Source organism: Pagrus pagrus (assembly GCF_965226575.1).
Source record: "Pagrus pagrus genome assembly, chromosome: 21".
Taxonomy (NCBI): domain Eukaryota; kingdom Metazoa; phylum Chordata; class Actinopteri; order Spariformes; family Sparidae; genus Pagrus; species Pagrus pagrus.
The window spans coordinates 4,504,448-4,523,265 of NC_140208.1; the positions used below are offsets into that span (position 1 = coordinate 4,504,448).

At 39.2% G+C, this 18,818-nt stretch overlaps 3 protein-coding genes across 4 annotated transcripts; 1 reads left to right on the forward strand and 2 right to left on the reverse strand.

Annotated features, from left to right (window-relative positions):
* Positions 1-474: 474 nt before the first annotated feature.
* g6pc1a.2 (glucose-6-phosphatase catalytic subunit 1a, tandem duplicate 2) lies at positions 475-3,260 on the reverse strand. Its single transcript, XM_084342421.1, has 5 exons — positions 2,777-3,260; positions 2,575-2,684; positions 2,015-2,135; positions 1,549-1,664; positions 475-1,409 (listed from the first exon to the last, which is right to left on the reverse strand). Exons 1-5 carry the CDS (start codon positions 3,160-3,162, stop codon positions 907-909), a joined length of 1,236 nt encoding a protein of 411 aa, XP_084198547.1. The 5' UTR covers positions 3,163-3,260; the 3' UTR covers positions 475-906.
* A 25-nt stretch (positions 3,261-3,285) lies between these two features.
* g6pc1a.1 (glucose-6-phosphatase catalytic subunit 1a, tandem duplicate 1) lies at positions 3,286-8,263 on the forward strand. Of its 2 annotated transcripts, XM_084342423.1 has the most exons (6): positions 3,286-4,036; positions 4,645-5,197; positions 5,282-5,391; positions 6,935-7,040; positions 7,122-7,237; positions 7,370-8,263. In XM_084342423.1, exons 2-6 carry the CDS (start codon positions 4,980-4,982, stop codon positions 7,876-7,878), a joined length of 1,059 nt encoding a protein of 352 aa, XP_084198549.1. In that variant the 5' UTR covers positions 3,286-4,036; positions 4,645-4,979; the 3' UTR covers positions 7,879-8,263. The 2 variants fall into 2 exon arrangements, with proteins under 2 accessions (XP_084198549.1, XP_084198548.1); XM_084342422.1 differs by having other exon boundaries at positions 3,286-5,197.
* Positions 8,264-13,245: 4,982 nt separating this feature from the next.
* Positions 13,246-18,792, reverse strand: psme3 (proteasome activator subunit 3). Its single transcript, XM_084342611.1, has 10 exons — positions 18,645-18,792; positions 18,091-18,123; positions 17,943-18,005; positions 15,947-16,051; positions 15,801-15,849; positions 15,583-15,701; positions 15,060-15,196; positions 14,879-14,933; positions 14,082-14,168; positions 13,246-13,980 (listed from the first exon to the last, which is right to left on the reverse strand). Exons 1-10 carry the CDS (start codon positions 18,684-18,686, stop codon positions 13,900-13,902), a joined length of 771 nt encoding a protein of 256 aa, XP_084198737.1. The 5' UTR covers positions 18,687-18,792; the 3' UTR covers positions 13,246-13,899.
* Between the last annotated feature and the right edge of the window lie 26 nt (positions 18,793-18,818).

Sequence of the window (18,818 nt, forward strand, 5' to 3'; positions counted from 1 at the left end):
CTTGCCTGAAAACAGTTACGTTTTTAAGTTTAATGTAATATCAACGCAATTCACTGATCGCTGTCTGTATGTTGATGAGCACAGTATAAGCATAAACTGCTAACAGCTAATTCGGCATACTTTTCTTGCCAAAAAAAATTGCCAAAGTTAAAAGAAAAAATGGAATTCAAGTTGTAGCTCACAGCTAACTAGCAAGCTAGCTAACTGACTCCATTTCTACTTCCTGTTTACATCCCAAATGAAGTTGCTACAGTTTTCAGGTAACTTTCTTGTACTTTACTTGAGTAAATTCTCATTTTTAACTTGTTCACTAAGTTACTTATATTAAGTTAATGAGTATTTTTTACATTGAGGTACTTTTATTAGGGGATGAAGGCTATTTACTGTGTGTGATTGAAAAGATAAATGCTGTACACTTGGAAGGTTCAGTGTGGTTGAATGTTTCAGAAAAAAAATTAACATCAGTCATTTAGTACATTTTCAAGAACTTTTTTATTAAAAATATTCAAAACACTTCAAAAAAATACTTTTTAAAACATTTAAAATACATTACTATTAAAGTTGACATCATATCAAAGCTGTGAGTGACTGTTTTTGTGTTTAAAGTGAGGTTTGACAGCAACTGGAAGAAAATATTCACTTTACAGTTCGTCGTTCGTCCTTTTCCAGGACTCTGAAACAATTGTAATTATTATATTTTGTGAATGAATTCAGAATTGGTCTTTGTAAGTGCCCCTGAGCATCCTGGATATCGCTTTCACATGGTGTCACACAGTGCTCGCAGAGTTCAGTGTCCAGCAGTGATAGGCTCTTCCTGAGGGTCAGTTGGACGTATGAAGGCAAAAGCACCAGAGGAAAGTTTTTTTTTTCCCCGTTTCACAAGTCTGTATAATGTGAGTTCACCCCTCACACTCCCTTCTTGTTCTGCAGGCTCAGAGCTCCGTTCACACAGTACGGGATGATGCTGACGGTGACCAGAGGCACGGTGGCGCTCTTGCAGAAGGACAGCAGGTAGAAGAGGGCGGCGGTGTGCGTGGGAGGCTTGAAGGAGTCGAACAGGTGGAGCAGGACCAGGGAGCTGATGACGCAGCCCGCTTTCACCAACGTGCTGCTGCTCTTCTTGGTCTCGGTGTAGAGGGGCGAGTGCAGGCCCAAACCCAGGCCGAACAGGGTGCCCATGTTGCGCAGGAGGCTGGCGAAGGGTGTGCTGTCCAGGTGGACCCACTCGGGCTTGACGCACCACTTCTGGGCTTTCTCCAGGGTCCACAGCAGGTCCACGCCCACAGCTTTGAGCAGCAGGTAGAAGCCAACAGCGAAGGAGGTCAAGAAGAGGGTGGTGTAGAAGTATTTCTTCATGCTGGCGTTGTAGATCCACTGAATTCTGTCGAAGGCTTCAGCCACGATCATACCTAGAAACCATTGAAACATCCAGGTCAATATTAATGTTGTGTAGCGCTAGTTAGTACTGGACTTAAAGGAACGATATGTAAGAATTTCACAGCACTGATCATAACAGCACTTGCTGCTCGTCCAGTGTGGAGGACTGACCTGTGATAACACCAGCAACGACCTGGTGTGGGAAGTGGGCGGCGATGAAGACTCTGGAGAGACAGACGCACACCTGGACTCCACAGAACAGCGTCCACAAAGCGGCCTTCAGATACCTGTCAAAATAAAAGTTCAGACAACTTTGATTATTTTATTTTGAAACAGGTAAAACATTGAGGGTGCAGATGTAAAAGTGCTTTGCTGGTCACCACCCAAAACAAACAGGTCAACCTTTAAAGCAATATAACAATTAACACAGTTTTTCTTGGCGGCCTGGACGTCAAAACAACTCTGTATAATCTCCTCTTCCTGACCAATAGTTCTCAGGAGTCAATGATCAACCACAGAGCCGAGCAGATAGCGTGTCCACAGTGATAAGCTCTGGATGGAAAATGGTAAACAACACAGACAGAAGAGTGAAGCTGTACTGCGTCTAAACATTTCTTAGACGAGGTCAGTGACTCACCAGTTCTTGTTGGCGGATTTCTTGCCTCCGTGTTTCTTCTTGCTGGTCATGACGGCGAGGATGGAGGTCACCAGGGTGTAGTAGACGCCTGCGGCTCCCATGGCGTGGCCGGAGGGGCTGCCTGGATAACACGATCAGATACAAGATATCAGAGGCCGATTCACTCGACGAGAACAATGACGGCACTGTTCATTTGATTTACTCAAGTACCGAACTGAAGTACAATACTGAGGTACTTGTACTTCCACTTTCAGCCACTCTGTACTACAGCTCAGAGGCAAATAATGTACTTTTTAGTCCACCACATTTATTTGATAACTTAAGTTACTGGTTACTTTGCAGATTTAGTTTTAATTACACAAAATACAGTCCAAAAAAATCAAACTTTATTCATCCCCAGCGGGAAATTTGCTAATTTTACTACTTTTCCAGCTAAGAGTTAACGTTCAAAATTTAAAGCGCCTCCAGACGGGTCGATCTTGAGGCCCTGTGTCCAAATCTGCAGCTGATGTTGGACCCACATACGGAAATGAATCTGTGTAGGAGTGAGTGTCTCTCACCTGGTCCGGTCTCACAGGTCATGGGGTACTGCTCGATGTGTGGACGAACGCTGTCTGCGTAATGAGCCGTCTCGTGGACCCACCAGTACGGCCTCTCTCCGAACAGAATCCTGAAGAGGACAGCAGAAATATTCGCTCTTTAAAACCTGTTAAAGACGTTTAATTTTACGTTTCTTCGATGAGAATCTTCTCAGTGACTCACCATTTGAACACCAGGTTGAGCCAGTCTCCGATCACGGCCACCCAGATGAGCTTAATGCCCACCGACGACCGCAGGTGAAACCACAGCGGGAAGAAGATGAAGAAGGTGTTCCTGAGGTCCGCGGCCCAGGACACCCAGAGGAACAAGCCCTGGGCGTCCTGGTAGTTGGTCTGCAGGTAGTGGGTGGTGCTCACCCCAAAACCCTGCATGGCGTCCATGATAGCGTTCATCTTTAGCCTCTTGAGAGAAGGAGAGAAATCTCTGATGTGTGAGTGAGTAAGAAGAAAAAAAGGACTGTTGCTATCAGTAAGACAGCTGGTTGGTTTTATACCTGAGGGACCCACCACCCAAACGCATGCACACGCTGATCTTTGGACCTTGCACATGTGTAATAAAACACAGGGAGTCGGGGGAGTTTGGGAGGTTTGCCGCACAAACAAAGTTGAAATGATAGCGGGAAAACAGAACGTCAATCAGTATCTTTATCACTGTACGCAGCACAGAGAGGAAGTCAGGTGACCCGGGGGTCGACCTGATGTATCACAAACTGTTCGCAGAGCTTGCTGGTGAAATATTTGTGAATATCAGCTCTTAATTTCTTAGAATAAATCCTCCCTGGTGCTTCAGTTTAGGCACTCAGCCTCTGTGTTATAATCTCGTCAGTTATGTAATTGTTTCTCTGATCGTTTGGTGGCACCTCACTGGTGGAGGTACAGTGGACTTACATAAGGAGATCAATGATTAAATGATTGGGTTTTGAAGCAGAGGAGATAGTCGGGTGATAAAACGGAAAAAGGTTGGAGGTCGTGTACGAGCTGACTGCTCTGTCATGGCAAACAGATGAGCTCATGTTTCTTCTTGCCTCATCACTTCTCACTTTGGGGACGAGGGCCGGCGGGCAGCGTGGCCTTAAAGGATAAGGTCACCCTAAAATGAAAAATTCAATCGTTATCTAGTCGCCCCAAATATCAAAGTCCACAAAACATCAACTGGAGTAGATGGGGACTTATTTTAAAATCTAAAAAAGGAGAAATTAATCAGATAAAATGGCTCCGTACAGCTCATCCGGTGTAATCCAAGTCTCAGGAAGCCCCGAGATCCTAAACTGATTTGAGAAGATGTAATTTAAACCCTTTTAACCTCCGCTAGTGTCTGTTGGTTTGTTGTTTGTTGGTTTGTCGTCAGGATTACACAAAAACTACTGAACGTATTTCCACGACACTTGGATGGAGGATGTGTCTCAGCCCAGAATAAACCCCAGTAAGTTTTGGTGAGGATCCGTACAAAGTTACGGATTTATTTTTCAGTCATTTTTCAACATTTTGTTAATTTCTCTGGGAATAATGCATGCATCTTAATGAGCTTTAAAAAAATTACTCTTTATCCAAAAGAATGTAGACTAAATAATAAATTGATGAATTTAAGAAAATAACCAATAAGGCTGCCGTATTTTGCAGCGATATTGCGATACACTACAAAATATGAACACAATGATTAATCACTTTTTATTTTCATGTCATGCACTTAGACTCTCGTGTTTACAAGACACCAAAAATACAGTCAAACAGTTTGTTAAATTATTTTGCAGCTTGATCTTAAAAATAACTTTGTCTTCTCTCCCAAACTTGACAAAGAAAATAAATCTGCTACAGAAAAGGTTCCCTTCCTGAAGCACAGCTCAAGTTTTTCTTAAACATCCAACCAAATAATAAATCAGGATTTCAACTCTTTTGCCCAGAACACAATGAGGCTGCTGATCAGTGATCATCAGTAATGTGGATGTAATGACTAAAGACTCTCAGTTCATATTCAGAATCAAAGTCAATATAAAGTCTCGTATCACGATTTATTGCCTTGGCCTAATTTAGGAAGAAACAGATGACGCACTCTTCACTCTCCCCGGGACACAGAGGATAAAACCGTGAGCCAGGATCGATGGATTACACAAACAACTGGCTCAAAAAGAGGTTTTCCTAGAAATGTGATCCGTCGGAGGGGCGGACGCTGATTTCTGTGATGATGGATTTGAGCGGAGGGGCCTCGGGGGTGTAAAGGTCAAGGAACTTGTCTGCTCTGTCCTAAAGGCAAACACATTAGCTAGCCTTGAGTAAAGTCCAGTGGGGCTCTCACACAGTAGCAGACCAGAGGGGACAAAAAACACCCCAGATTCAGTGCATCATCCTCAGGCAGAGGCTGAGCGATCATGGATCTCCTCCACAGCTGGGGGGTCGAGCTGGCGGTCCATCTGCAGACCACACACAGCAGGTACGAGGGCCTGTTCGGCCTGGCGTCCACCGTGGCCGACCTGCACACCGCCTTCTTCTTCTTCTTCCCGGTCTGGTTCCACCTGCGGAGGGACACGGGGCTCCGGCTCGTCTGGGTGGCGGTCCTCGGAGACTGGCTCAACCTGGTGCTGAAATGGTAACAGAACGAAAAAAAAACAGTGAAGTCGATCCGAAGTCATTCAGAGGTAGTGTTTTGAGTGTCTTGGTGTCTCCGTGGCAGGGTTCTGTTCGGGGAGAGGCCGTACTGGTGGGTTCACGAGACCCGGTTCTATGGAGCAGCACCGGCCCCGGCTCTGCGGCAGTTTCCCATCACATGTGAGACTGGACCAGGTAGAGTGGAGGAGGAGAGGTTGTAACACAGTGAACTATCAGCCGGGTTGAGATTAGATCTGGCGTGTTTGGCGCGTGCACATGAATGAATATCATGCCGGGTGTGATAACAGCGTTATAAACTGAGCTACCTTTGTCCTTTTGTAGTGATTTTTATCTGTTAATCTGTGTAAAGTAATCCCAGTTTGATCGTACAGTGACGCCCATGTGATGACTACGCTTGCTCCAGATTTCTTGCTGAATATCTGTCTTCATATATGGAGGAGTGAGATGTAACTAAGTACATTTACTCAAGTACTTTTCATATGTTATTATGTCTTATTCGTATAATTTTCTTGTTTTTCTTCTCAGGTGAAATGTACATAAAATGTGAAAATTTAAAAGTGCTCAATATTCAGTTTATTATGGCCCCTATGTTACATGATCATATACTGTATGTGAGTGTTACAAACTGCACTTAGTCAAATATTTTGCACATTTTGTGGGAATAATTGTACTTTTTACGCCAAAAAGAGAGTCGTTCGACAGCTTTAGCTACTAATAACATTACAAATTAAGATTTTACATAAAGAGCTTAAAAGATATGAAGCTTCGTTGTGGATTAAACTACCAGACAAGTTATACAAGCACAGCTGAAACTGTATCAATAGTTGAGTAATGGATTTGTCAACAAAGTTATTTGGCCGCTATTTTATCAATCGTTTGAATCATTTCTGATATAAAATTGCCAAACAGTTTGTCTCAAATATCAAATATGAGGATTATCTGTTTTTTCCTTTAAATTATTTTAAAAAATTTAGTTTCTTTTCTTCATTCGTCTCTTGTGAAGGTCACACTGTGATCTAAAGTTTTACAAACCAAACAATCAATTTATTAATCTGCAGATTCATCCATGAATGATGAAAATAACAGTTTGTTGTTGCCTTATTTCAAATAAATGCTGCAGCTTAATGCATGAAATCAGTGCCAAGAGTCATACTTAAGTTAGAGTAAAGATATCGTGTTAAAATATCACTTTGGTAAATATTTTTTAATGTCTCAAAGTATCAAAAGTAAAAGTAAATTGTACATAAAGTATATTTACATGTATGTATAAAAGCTCCTGTGTGCTATGATTTGACCAATTATGAGATCAGATATTCAGCATTTTTCTGATTATCTGGATTAATTGGCAATAAAATCAATTAACTAAAACTAACAAACTAAAAAAAAGACCTCTACTTTGGCTCTGATGCAGCACGTAATCTGCAAAGTAACTAGTAACTGCACATACTTTTAATTAATATTATAAATGAGTATTTTTCCTACTTCTGCTTGAGTAAAGGATCCTCAGCATGTTTTCTGAATATTATATACTCACTTCCAGATAAACTCGTCACTTACAAACACGATCTAATCTTCATTCTGGAGTAAATATACGTTGACTTTGACTTATATAAGACAGATAATGTGACTACAATCAGTCTGCGCAGCTCATTACGTGACGTTTATTGCCTTCTGAGGAAGAAGCTGTGTTTGATTAACCCCGAGTCTGTTCCTTCAGGAAGCCCTTCGGGTCACGCTATGGGAGCAGCTGGTGTCTGGTATGTGATGGTAACGGCGCTGCTCGCCACGGCAACCGAGAAGAGATGCCCTCCTTTATTATACAAGTGAGTCTGTGATAATACATCGATCATTTATTTTACATTTCTGGCCCCTCAGAATGAAATTAAACTGGTATCTATCCTCAGATTCTTGCAGCTGGGCCTGTGGGCGCTCATGGGTCTGGTGGTGCTGGTGGTCTGCATGTCCAGGGTCTACATGGCGGCCCACTTTCCCCATCAGGTCGTCGCTGGAGTCATTACAGGTGAGAATAACTCAGTATTGAAGCATTTTGTTTGTGTCTGTGGATGATGTCAGGTGAGCTTCAGCCCTACTGGCCCAAACCAGATGGTTGCCCTCTGTTTGATGGACCCTCTCTTCTGTGGTTCTGTTTCAGGTGTAATAGTAGCTGAGGTTGTCTCGAAGGAGAAATGGATCTACGACGCCAGCATGAGGAAATACTTCCACACCACCCTCTTCTTGACCTCCCTCGCTGTTGGCTTCTACCTCCTGCTCAGAGCTGTGGGCGTGGACCTGCTGTGGACGATGGAGAAAGCCCAGAGGTGGTGTGTGAATCCCGAGTGGGTCCACCTGGACACCACGCCCTTCGCCAGCCTCCTGCGCAACATGGGCACCCTGTTCGGCCTGGGTTTGGGTCTGCACTCGCCCCTCTACGCCGAGAGCAAGAAGAAGAAAACAAGCACCAGCTTCAAGATGGGATGTATTATCGTCTCCTTGTTTCTGCTTCATCTGCTGGATGGATGGACATTTTCCGCTGAAAATCTAATAACTTTCTACTTCCTGTCTTTTGGTAAAAGCGCAGTTGCACTTTTAATCCCGACCGCTCTGGTTCCCTGGGCCCTCTGCTGGATTTGTCAGGAAAAGACAGAAGACAAGAACTTGTGATTCAGGTCCACCTTTTTGTTTTAAGTCAATAATTTTCTATATTTACCAGGATGATTTCTCCTCATGTGTAATACAAAAGATAGTAAGACTTTTAGCCTTTGTGCTAAGCTAAGCTAAGCTAACCCTCTCCTGGCTCAGGCTCCATACTGAATCTACAAACGTGAAAGTGGTGTCAAGAATCAAACTGCCGGATAATGGATGTTTGTTTTCTCATCATTTACAATTTCTGGACCTGAATCCCCTTAAATCCTACACACTGGAGCTTTAATGTCAAGATGAGCAACAACAAAAGAAGATTTTATACAAATTTTTATACTGCATTAATGATGGTAGGAAAAGGTTGTTAAAAATGTAAATAAAAACTGTTTTTATAACCACCTGCCTTCAAAAAAGAGTCATACTTATTATTCTACATTTTTGTTAATTTCTCCTGGAGTAATGCAGGAATCTGGATGAAAGAAATCTGGTGTGTTTAGGTGTCTGGTATGACAAATGGATGCAGATCCAAATAAAAATCTGGATCAAGTGTATTTAAATGTGTTTTATATGATATTGGGTCAGACTTCATTAGGGCACTCCCTGTGTATTTCAGTGCTTTGCTCTCCTATCGGTTTTCTCTGAATGTCTCAGACTGATACTGATTAATTCTCTGGCAGGAACAACCATTAAACATTAACCCGAGCATGCCCCCTTCACTCGGCAGGCCCACATACTGACGCTGCCTTTCAGCACAGCCATGAGCTTTCAGAGAGACACGGCGGGTCAAGGGGCAGAACAACACGTGAATCCCTTTAGGCTCTCACACTGGTACATTGCTCAAAGGAGCTTCAGCAGGACGGTACTGAGATCAGCAGGATTGTGCAAACTATTTTGTAATTTGAGCTGAGTGCAAACATTTCACCTGAAAACACCTGTAGTGTCACAAGTGTGGGAAATATCTGTAGTTGGTAGATATGGAAGCCCTGAGGGGCAAGTGAGGAAAATTTTTCTGTGTGGTGTTCAATTTTTTTTTTTTTCATTGTCAAAACACGTGAAAAAAATAAATGTTTTTTTCAGAAGAAAAAAAAATCCAGGTGTGAAACTGAGTGGAGAATTTTAAAACTTTTTTTATTTTTTTTTAACTTTTTTTTAACTAAGAATTTGTACTTGTTTTCACACACACACAAAAAAAGTTCTTCTGCCAAAACTTTTTTTACGCACTTGGGCTTCACACATTTTTATTTTTTTTTTCCAAGTGTGAAACCAAGTGGAGAGAAAAAGTTTTGACAGGAGAAAAAAAAAAGTTTTTCAGTTTTACACATGAAGTGGATAAATAAAAAATACATTTCTCCTGAAAATATTTTTTTTTTACTAAGTTTCACATATATATTTTTTTCTCCTGAAGAAAAACAAGGAAAACGTTTTGGCAGGAGAAATGTTTTTTTTGTTTTGTTTTTTTTTTACTTTGTTTCACCAAAAATAAAGATTTTCACCAGAAATGTATTTATTTATTGTTTCCAAGTCTGAAACCAAGTGGAGAGAAAAAGTTTTGACAGTAGAGAAAAACTGTTTTTGCAAGTAGCCCCCCAAAAAAATGTTCTCCTCCCAAACTTTTTTCACACAAAAGTTTTAAAAAAAGGTCTTTTTTGAACGTTTTTTCCCCACTCAGTTTCACACAAATGAAAAAATAAAGATTATCACAAGAAATCTATTTATTTATTTTTTCCAAGTGTGAAACTAAGTGGCTCTTGACAGGAGAAAAAAAATGTTTTTGGAAGTAACCTAATTTTTTTTTTTCTGTTTCACAAATGAAGCAGAAGTTAAAAAACACCCCAAAAAAATTTCGCCTTCCCAAACTTTTTTCACACAATAAATGAATATCAAAATGAAATCATATTTGTTTATATATTTTATATGTTTTTTTATTTATTTTTTTTTTTTTTACTTTTTCAACTTTGTTTGTTTCCCCAAAAATAAAGATTTTCACCAGAAATGTTTTTTGTGGGAAAAAAAAGTGTGAAAACAAGTGGACACAAAAAGTTTGGACAGGAGAAAAAAATGTTTTCGGAAATAACCAAACAATTAAAAAAATGTTCTCCTGAAATCATATTTGTTTATGTTTTGTATGTGTCTGAACCCAAGTGGGGGAAAAGAGGTTTTGGTGGGAGATTTTTTTTTTTTTTTTTGTGCTTTTTTATTTTTACTTCCCCACTCGGTTTCACACAGGAAAAAATAAAGATTTTCACCAGAAACGTATTTGCTTATTGTTTCCAAGTCTGAAACCAAGTGGAGAGAAAAAGTTTTGACAGGAGAAAAAAATGTTTTTGGAAGTAACCTAAAAAAAGAAAAAAAAATTCTCCCAAACAAACTTGTTTTTCTTGGTTTTTTTGAATTTTTTTTTGTTTTTTTTCTCTCCTGAAAAAACAGCCTTTTTGCCTTCCCAAACTTTTTTCACACAATAACTAAATACAAATTTTCTCCTTAAATTGTATTTGTTTATATCGTTTATATGTGTGAAACCAAGTGGAAAGAAAAAGTTTTGGCAGGAGAAATACAATTTTTTTTTTGTTTTTTTACTTTTTGTGACTTTGTTGTTCCCCCAAAAATAAAGATTTTCACCATTTATTGTTTCCAAGTGTGAAATCAAGTGGAGAGAAAAAAGTTTTGACAGGAGAGAAAATCTGGTTTTGGAAGTAAAAAAAAAAAAAAACAATTCTCATAATTCTTTTTCTCTGTTTCACATGTGACTTTTTTTCCTCCTGATAAAAAGTCATTTTTTTATTGTTGTTTTTTTTTCTTTTTTTGAACTTTGTTGTTTCCCTGAAGATGAAGATTTTCACCAGAAATGTATTTATTCATTGTTTCCAAGTCTGAAACCAAATGCAGAGAAAAAGTTTTGACAGGAGAGAAAAACTGTTTTTTGGAAGTAACAAAAAAAAAAAAAAAAAATTCTCATGATTTTTTTCCTCTGTTTCACGTATGACTTTTTTTCTCCTGAAAAATAAAATCATTTTTTTATTGTTGTTTTTTTTTTCTTTTTTTGAACTTTTTTTCTCCTGAAAAAAAAAAGTTTTTTTGCCTTTCCAAACTTTTTCACACAATAAATGAATAAAAGTTTTCTCCTGAAATCATATTTGTTTGTATCTTTTATAGATACCCCAAAAATAAAGATTTTCACCAGAAATGTATTTATTTATTGTTTCCTAGTCTGAAACCAAGTGGAGAGAAAACGCTTTGACAGGAGAGAAAAACTGTTTTTGGAAGTAACCAAAAAAAAAAAAAAATTCTCATGAAATTTTTTTTTTACTCTGTTTCACATCTCTTGAAAAAATGTAAAAAAAAAAACAAAACACACACACACACAAAAAAAAAATGTCACCTTCCCAAACTTTTTCCACACAATAAATGAATAAAAATGTTCTCCTGAAATCATTTTTGTTTATATCTTTTATGTGTGAAACCAAGGAGAAAGAAAAAGTTTTGCACATTTTAAAAACATTTTTAATTGTTACTTTCTTTAACATTGTTGTTTCCCCACTCGATTTCACATACATGGAAAAAAAAATCTCCTGAAAAAGAATAATCTAAAAATCACTTTTTTCACCTTCCAATACTTTTTTTTCACACAATAAATGATTACAAATGTTCTCCTGAATTCTTATTTGTTTATATTATATTTATATTACATGTGTGAAAAAGTTTTGGCAGGAGAAAGGTTTTTTTCGTGTGTTAAACTGAATTTTCTTTTCACTTGGTTCCCACGTGAATTTTCTTATGAAAATGATATTTGGAAAACTTTTTTTCCATTAGAAAAAGTGAGAAAAATCAGACTTAGAAAATGGATCAAAGTCTTCACTTGTAGCTGGAGTCAAGGTGAAAGGGAAAATGAGACTTCTTCGATGACATAACAATCGTGGCCGTTTCAACCATCTTATCTCTGACGGGCTCTCGCAGCTCTTTTCCGCTGCTTATCTCGTGGAGTCATATCTATAAGCTGCTGCTCTATAAGGGCACCGACAGAGAGGAGGCTGGAGTCTGACTACAGCAGCGTCAGGCACATTGAGCAACTCCACCCTGTTTACATCACTTTATTGGTCAGCTCATGATGGACAGGTCTTATCTAATCACGAGTGTCTCATCAGGACAACAAAAACATCCCGCCCTGTTTCAGAAAGTGTGTCAGGTGTGGCACATTCATATCACAGTGTTTCCCATATTGAATGTATTCACCCAAACTGACCCCACTGAAAAATATACATGTATATATATTCTTTGTAGTCTGAATTATTCTGATTTAGTTAGTTTAAAAGTCTGCACAGACATGCAGGTGTAAGTTTGACTGATTTAAAAGACACATTGAAGAAAAAGGGTCAGAAATGAGCTTGTAAATGCTGAATTATTGTCGCCCTTCGTCTTATCTTATCTTCCTCGTGCACTTGAAACCAAACTTTTTTCCTAAGAGGGCCAAAACTGAAACTTGACACTTTCATTTCACTTCACTTGAGCGTTTGGGACTTTTTATTTTGCTTTTTAAAAATTTATACATATATATATATATATAGCCTGTAAAACAATAACCACCAGTAGACATAAACACAAATAGAATCTAGTTTCATAGAAGCTTATTACTTTTTTTTGTTTAATAAACTGGGGGATTTAAGGAGGAAATCATTTGAAGGAAAAGATGTCAGATGTTCAGTAGCGATTAAGAAGTTGTAATTGTAATTAATAAATGTTACTGTGGGTAATTCTCTTTGGTAAAGTGCAGAAATGTGGACTTAAAGTGGCCGTAAAGGGCTCAAAATGTGCACAAGAGAACCTTCATGCACTTGAAGATTTGACAGTGTGGGCAGCTTTAACCCTCGCAGACAAAAAACAAAAAGGGAACACACCTAAAAAAGTCCGAGTGTGGACACTGGGATTGGGCCAAACTGGTACCAGGATCCCAGGTTCTTTTGACTGACTGAACTCCTGCAAAAAGTGTCACTCTGTCCACTGTGCTCAGATTATGTAAAATAATTAGAGATCTGAATATTCAAAGAGAAATTTACCTCACAAAAACAAACCCTTGATGTGACTAATGTGTGTAGTCGTGTCAAAAATAAGATTTGCAGCCTGCTGACTCAAACCCAAAGTAAAAGTAAAGTCGGCAGGTGCAGTTTTATTCCTTTCTGCAGATGGTGGATCGACACCACAGCGACACCTGCGGGTCAAGAAGACACATTGCAACCCGACTCTTCCCTCAGTTACAAAAGCTATTTTATTGTGCACCTCAACACAAACGTATGAACGTGTGACCGAACATCTTGATATGTGCAGAAATAAACTCACTTGTTTTATCTGATATCCAATAATCAACTTTTACAAACACAAAAAAAAAAAGAAATCTGTTATTCAAAATGTTTTTATTAAATAGAGTCAATGCCCCGATGAAAGACGCTTTGGTGACTTAAGAATTTTCACTGAAAACCGATAAGCCTGCGGACCTAAAACCTGCTCAGAGTTCATGTTTCTAACGACTAAACCGTGTAATGTACAACATTCAGAGGAAAAAAATAAAACAGCATTTATGTTCTGGATCATTTTTAACTATCTTCACATGCAGTGGGAGTCTAACGTAAGACTTCAGTAAAGAATAAAACAGGTCAACATTCAGTGGAGCAGTGGGCGGGAAACTATTTTTCTTAAGAGCTATAAATGAAGCAATTTCACAAAAGATCTGAGGACGAAACGTTTAATTAAAATTAAAAAATACATAGCGCTTTTTGTCGTCTATGAGAATATTTATGTCTTCAAAGGGTTTTAAAACAAGAAAAATATTGTACAATTAAAACAAAAACATGTGCGTCGTGTCCATCTATGGAAGCTAATGTTTCTGCACTGGGCTGAGAGTTGATTGTACTGAAGGAGGTGAATGTCTAGACGGAGTCCTTTGGACCAGGACCAGGTTACTGTAGCTGGACAGTCATGGCAGGGAGACGGAGGAGGGGGGAGGAGGAGAGGTGGAGATGGGAGGTGGAGGCTGAAATGGTTGGATGAACATCAGTACAACGCGTCAGTATTGCTGCTTCGAGGCCTCTTGATCTTCTCAATGTTCTTCAGGATCATGTCGTGTAACGTTACCTTCAGAGGAAAAAAGAGTGTGATTGTGTGAGAATACTTCCATCGACATGTTGGTATGAAGGACAGATTGAAGTGATACGAGGAGTAAAAACATGACATACGTATTGATTTCGGAGCTCCGATACTATGATCTTCAGACTGATGTATTCCTTCTCATCAATCTCGGTTACTGTGCGCCGATAGTCCTCCTAATAAAAAAAGAAAAGATACTCAAACAAATTAGCTCACAGTGAGCCTAAAAACAACTTTTACTGCTTTGTGACTTGAAATTATCAAATAAACTAAATGGTTCATCGTCTGACACCGACGGTTCAGTTTAATTTATATTGCTACTGTTAGACTTCTTTAGTAGTTGCTACTTAAAGCTACTATTTGTTGTCTACACTTTTTAAGCAATAGCCAGTCAATGTTTTCTCTCTAGTGTCATTTTCATTGTTAGAAGTGGAGTCTGACATTCTCATCCTGGCCTCAAACTGTTCATGTACGAGGGATTCGCAGGAAATGATGCAGCAAATAATCGAAACATGTGACGCTCCTCTGTCAGTCATCATATTAAAAAAATCGGCACCATATTAGATAAATGGTTGTGATTGATCCAACACAAACCAAGACGGAGGGAAACCTGTCTGGACGGGAGGTGCACTACTGAAACATTAGCTTGTAGAGTAATCTGGTTCAAGGGACAGGGGAATCATGGGTGATGCATCTTTTATTATGAAGAAGTCACAATGTAATTGTCACAGAGGTTTGTGCCAATAGAAAATATATAGAAAACAAAACAACAGCAATTTAGGGATTTTTGCTTGTTTTCTAGTCAACTAATCTTGGTTTAAGATTCTGTTTAAAGGTGAAGGAAAGTTGATGTTGCTTTGATTGTTTTTAGATAATATTCACTTACCACATGTGGATATTTTGCTATTTTAGAAACCAGCTTTGCCCTTGTGATGTAGTATCTAGAGGTGAAGAAGAGAGTCAAAATTTAAATCAATTTACGAAAAAAAACTTGTTAACAAAACTGTAGCAAAAATAAGTCTTGCAGCCGAGCGATGTGACGTGGCGCCAGTTTCATGCCCTCTCACCTTGATATCTGATCGAGGTAGGATGCTGCCTCCCCTTCAACTGTTCTGAGTTCGGCTACCGTCTCCTCCTGGATGGACACCCCGAAGTTGTTGCCGTCCTCTATCCTGGGGATCAGCAGCTGAACCCACATTTTGACCTGCAGATGAGAAGAGAAATGGTAAGAAGAGGAGAATACAGAATCTGGGATGCGATCGAAGTTTAAAACTTTGACGCAAATCTCTAATTTAAAGTAAAATTCCTGGCAATACGTTCCAACGGATGAGAGATATTGCAGATAAGGGTTTAAATCATCGCTGTCCTCTAAAATAATGTTTTATTTAATGCTCTCCTCATACACTCGTGTCATATTTGTCCCGTTTCATCAACAAATCCTCATTACTCCTTCACTTATTTTAACTTCACCGCTCATGACTCTGCACTCATGTAGGGTCGCTGCTGCTAATCCCTGTGAAAAGTGATACAACATTACCAAAATAAACTACTGGAGCACGAGTGTGACTAATGATTTAAAACATTACTTACAGTGTTACATTTCTCTATGAGCGTCCTGATCTCTGGTTTGACCTTTTCGATAAGATCAACAAGGTTTCCGTTGCTCTTCATCATCCCACCAGGCATGACAAAGACTTTGGTGCCAGTCACTGGGTAAACAAGAGAGAGAGGAGGGTCAAATACATAAATGATGACCAGGAATGATGATTAGACAGAGAGAATGGCTTGATGACCATTTTTCTACTCACCCATGTCCTCCCCTCCTCCATCCTCCAGCTTCCTCTTTTTGGCATTTTGCTGTGAAACAGATAAAACAGGGTCACACCTCTGCTCTTCACACAGTAGCTGTTATAAGCACTGAATAATTCAGTTCTGCTCTCTAATGGAGCCTCACCGCTTCTAGTCCGTCATGCAGGTTTGGGAGCAGGATGGGGTCTGGCACCGTCAGGTTTATCTCCGAGTGGATCTCCTTCAGTTCAGTGATGTTTATGATTGGGTCCTGAGGAACAACAAGGAAACCAGTTGTACAGTTTTTCTTTACAAACATGCTGTGACTCGTCGAGAGCTGCAATGATTGCTCAACAAGTTGTCAACTATTAAAGTAGAGGCTGTCTATTTTGATAAACGTTTAATCTCTGAGTAATTCTCTGAATCCAGCTTCATGCAAGTCTCCCTATTTTCAACCCTTTCTCAGCTAAGCTCCTGATTGGTAATTTCCTCCATTAACCTCCTGATTTCATAGTGATAAAAATCATAAGGGAGGGTCTCTGTGTTTCTGTGTGGGACATGTGTCGTGGCACCTGGCAACCCAACCCAGAAGAAGAGGTGCGTGTGTGCAGAAGACCCTGTCTGACGTGTCACTCGTTCAACCCAGTGCGTGACCTTCCCCTTTATTAACATCCTGCATCATTTTATCCTTCCTCTTCTTTGAAGGTCTACCTGCCAGCGATGGCTCCTCAACACAAACCATCTCACAATGCTTGCACTTAAGGGACAGACCGATTATTCAGGATTTTCCCCCATTATTGGTATGCGTTTTTTTGTGTTAGATTGTCAATAAAATACATACTTTTAAAAGTGCACTCTGAAAATGGCTCTGATGCAGTGTTCTCTGTCTGTAGTCCCCACTCTGTGATGTCACTCAATGTCCCGCCCACAACACTATCTGATTGGTTACACATCCAAGTAATAGCCAATCAACACTGAATAATCTGAATCTGCAAAAAAACCCTATTAATTAAAGTTATCAAGTAAATGTAGTGGACGTATAAAAAGGAGCACAAAATGTATTTCGATTCCAAGTATCAGTTATTTGTCTTCTTAATCACAAATAGTCGGTATCGACACTAAAAAAAAAAACTTTTTTTTTTTTTAATGTAAATTTGGGATGCTGACCTTTGTCTTAAAAAATTTACAGTATTTTTTGTTTCTATTTATTTTACAGTGAGCTATGAATTTAAGACTGATGAAACGTAATTTTACTGTCACACCCTGTATTTGTTCTATTAATCTGAGGTGTATGTGTAATGTTGGCAGGTATGAACGTAAATATTTTCTGGTTTCTTTCCTCCTCTATGACAGTAAACTGAACATCATTGGGTTGTTGACATTTAAAAGACATCATCTTAGGATCTGGGAGACACTGATTAACATTTCTCAGCATTTTCTGGCATTTTAATCGAGAAAAACGATCAACAGTTTAACTGGCAATGACAACAAATGAATTGTTAGATGCAGCCCTACACAGGACAAAATAAGGGGTTAGGCGATGTGGCATATTCAGGGTTCCCACACTTTTTCAGGGATAATTTTCCAGGACATTTTCAGTGACGATCTGGCTGGTAAGACCGACAGGGAGCGTGCTCATACACTAACATGTTCCTTAATCAATTCATTTACAACCCCAGTGGCTTTTTCTCTTGTGAATAACAGTGTATTATCCATGGCTGCCTGAAAACCAGTAACAAAGGGTTGCTGGAAGTTTTGCTTTCATCAAGAGTAATAGTAAATAAACAAACAAACGACTAACTGATTTCATTTTAAGAAAAATCTACGTTCTTATAAAAGTGTACAGTTTAATACTAACACCATACTGTATTGTGTAGTTTTCGGGGGTTTAAATAATGTTCCAGGTCATCACAAGATTTTTTTTTTTTGCATGTGTTTTCCATGACTGGAAAAACTGTTTTCCAAATTTTCCAGGACGCGTGGGAACCCTGATAAACACCATGAGACTACTTTTTCAGCAAAACACTGTGGTAGCTACCCCTTTAATATGTCTGTGCATCTTTGTACAACACATAAAACGACATTATAGAGGATTTAATCACCCACTCCTTACCAAGACATACACAGATCTGAGACAACAATTTAAAGCACATTAAACTGACCTTGAGGAAGTGATCGAGTTCCAATAACTTCTTTGGGAAAAAATTCGCAACTAGATCTTCTGCCTGAAAGAAATGCAAACTTTTAGCTGATTCTGGCTTTAAAATAACTTTTGTTTTTGTTTTGTTTATAATGTCACAAATTACTTACTTCTGAAGTTATACGTTCCCTGAAAGCATCAACCTGCAAACACATAAAACAAGAGTCCACATATCAGACAATATGAATGAGAAAACACACTTAGTTTCTTTGCTAAAAGCAGCTAAGGGCTTTATTTTTATTAGACTTAAAGTGGGTTTATTTAATAATCACCATGGAGACTATTAATGACAGATATAGAAGCTTTAATATTAAATTAGTAACATGACGCTATCCCAACGGCAGTCTGTTGAGTTGGCTAACATGCTAACTGAGGCCCTCATGTGCTCTCCCAACATTAGCAGTTATTTCAGGGGGAAAAAAAGCGACGTAACATAAACTTTCATTCACTCCTCGTGAATCTTAACGTCACCCTGACACGTCACCTGTGTGAAGGTTTGACAGGTGTATCGTACCAGGCGGGAAACAAGCCGGTTAGCCGTTGCTAGCCTGGCCTTATCAGAGCTCTCACATCATGCTACAAAAACGTGGCTAACATGCTAGCAGGCAAATAGCAACAACGCGTCGTATAACCTCAACGCGGGTTTCCAGGAGACGACGCTCACCTTGGTTTTAATTTCATTGTCCACCTTGAGGAGTGAAGACATCTTATGTGGTCAAATATGCGAAGAGCGATTGTCCCAACAGCATTAAATTCAGTTGTGAACGTGTGGCTCACTGTTTGTCAGCCACACTTGTGAGCTTAAAGATGACGTCGTCGACACGCGACACGGACGCAC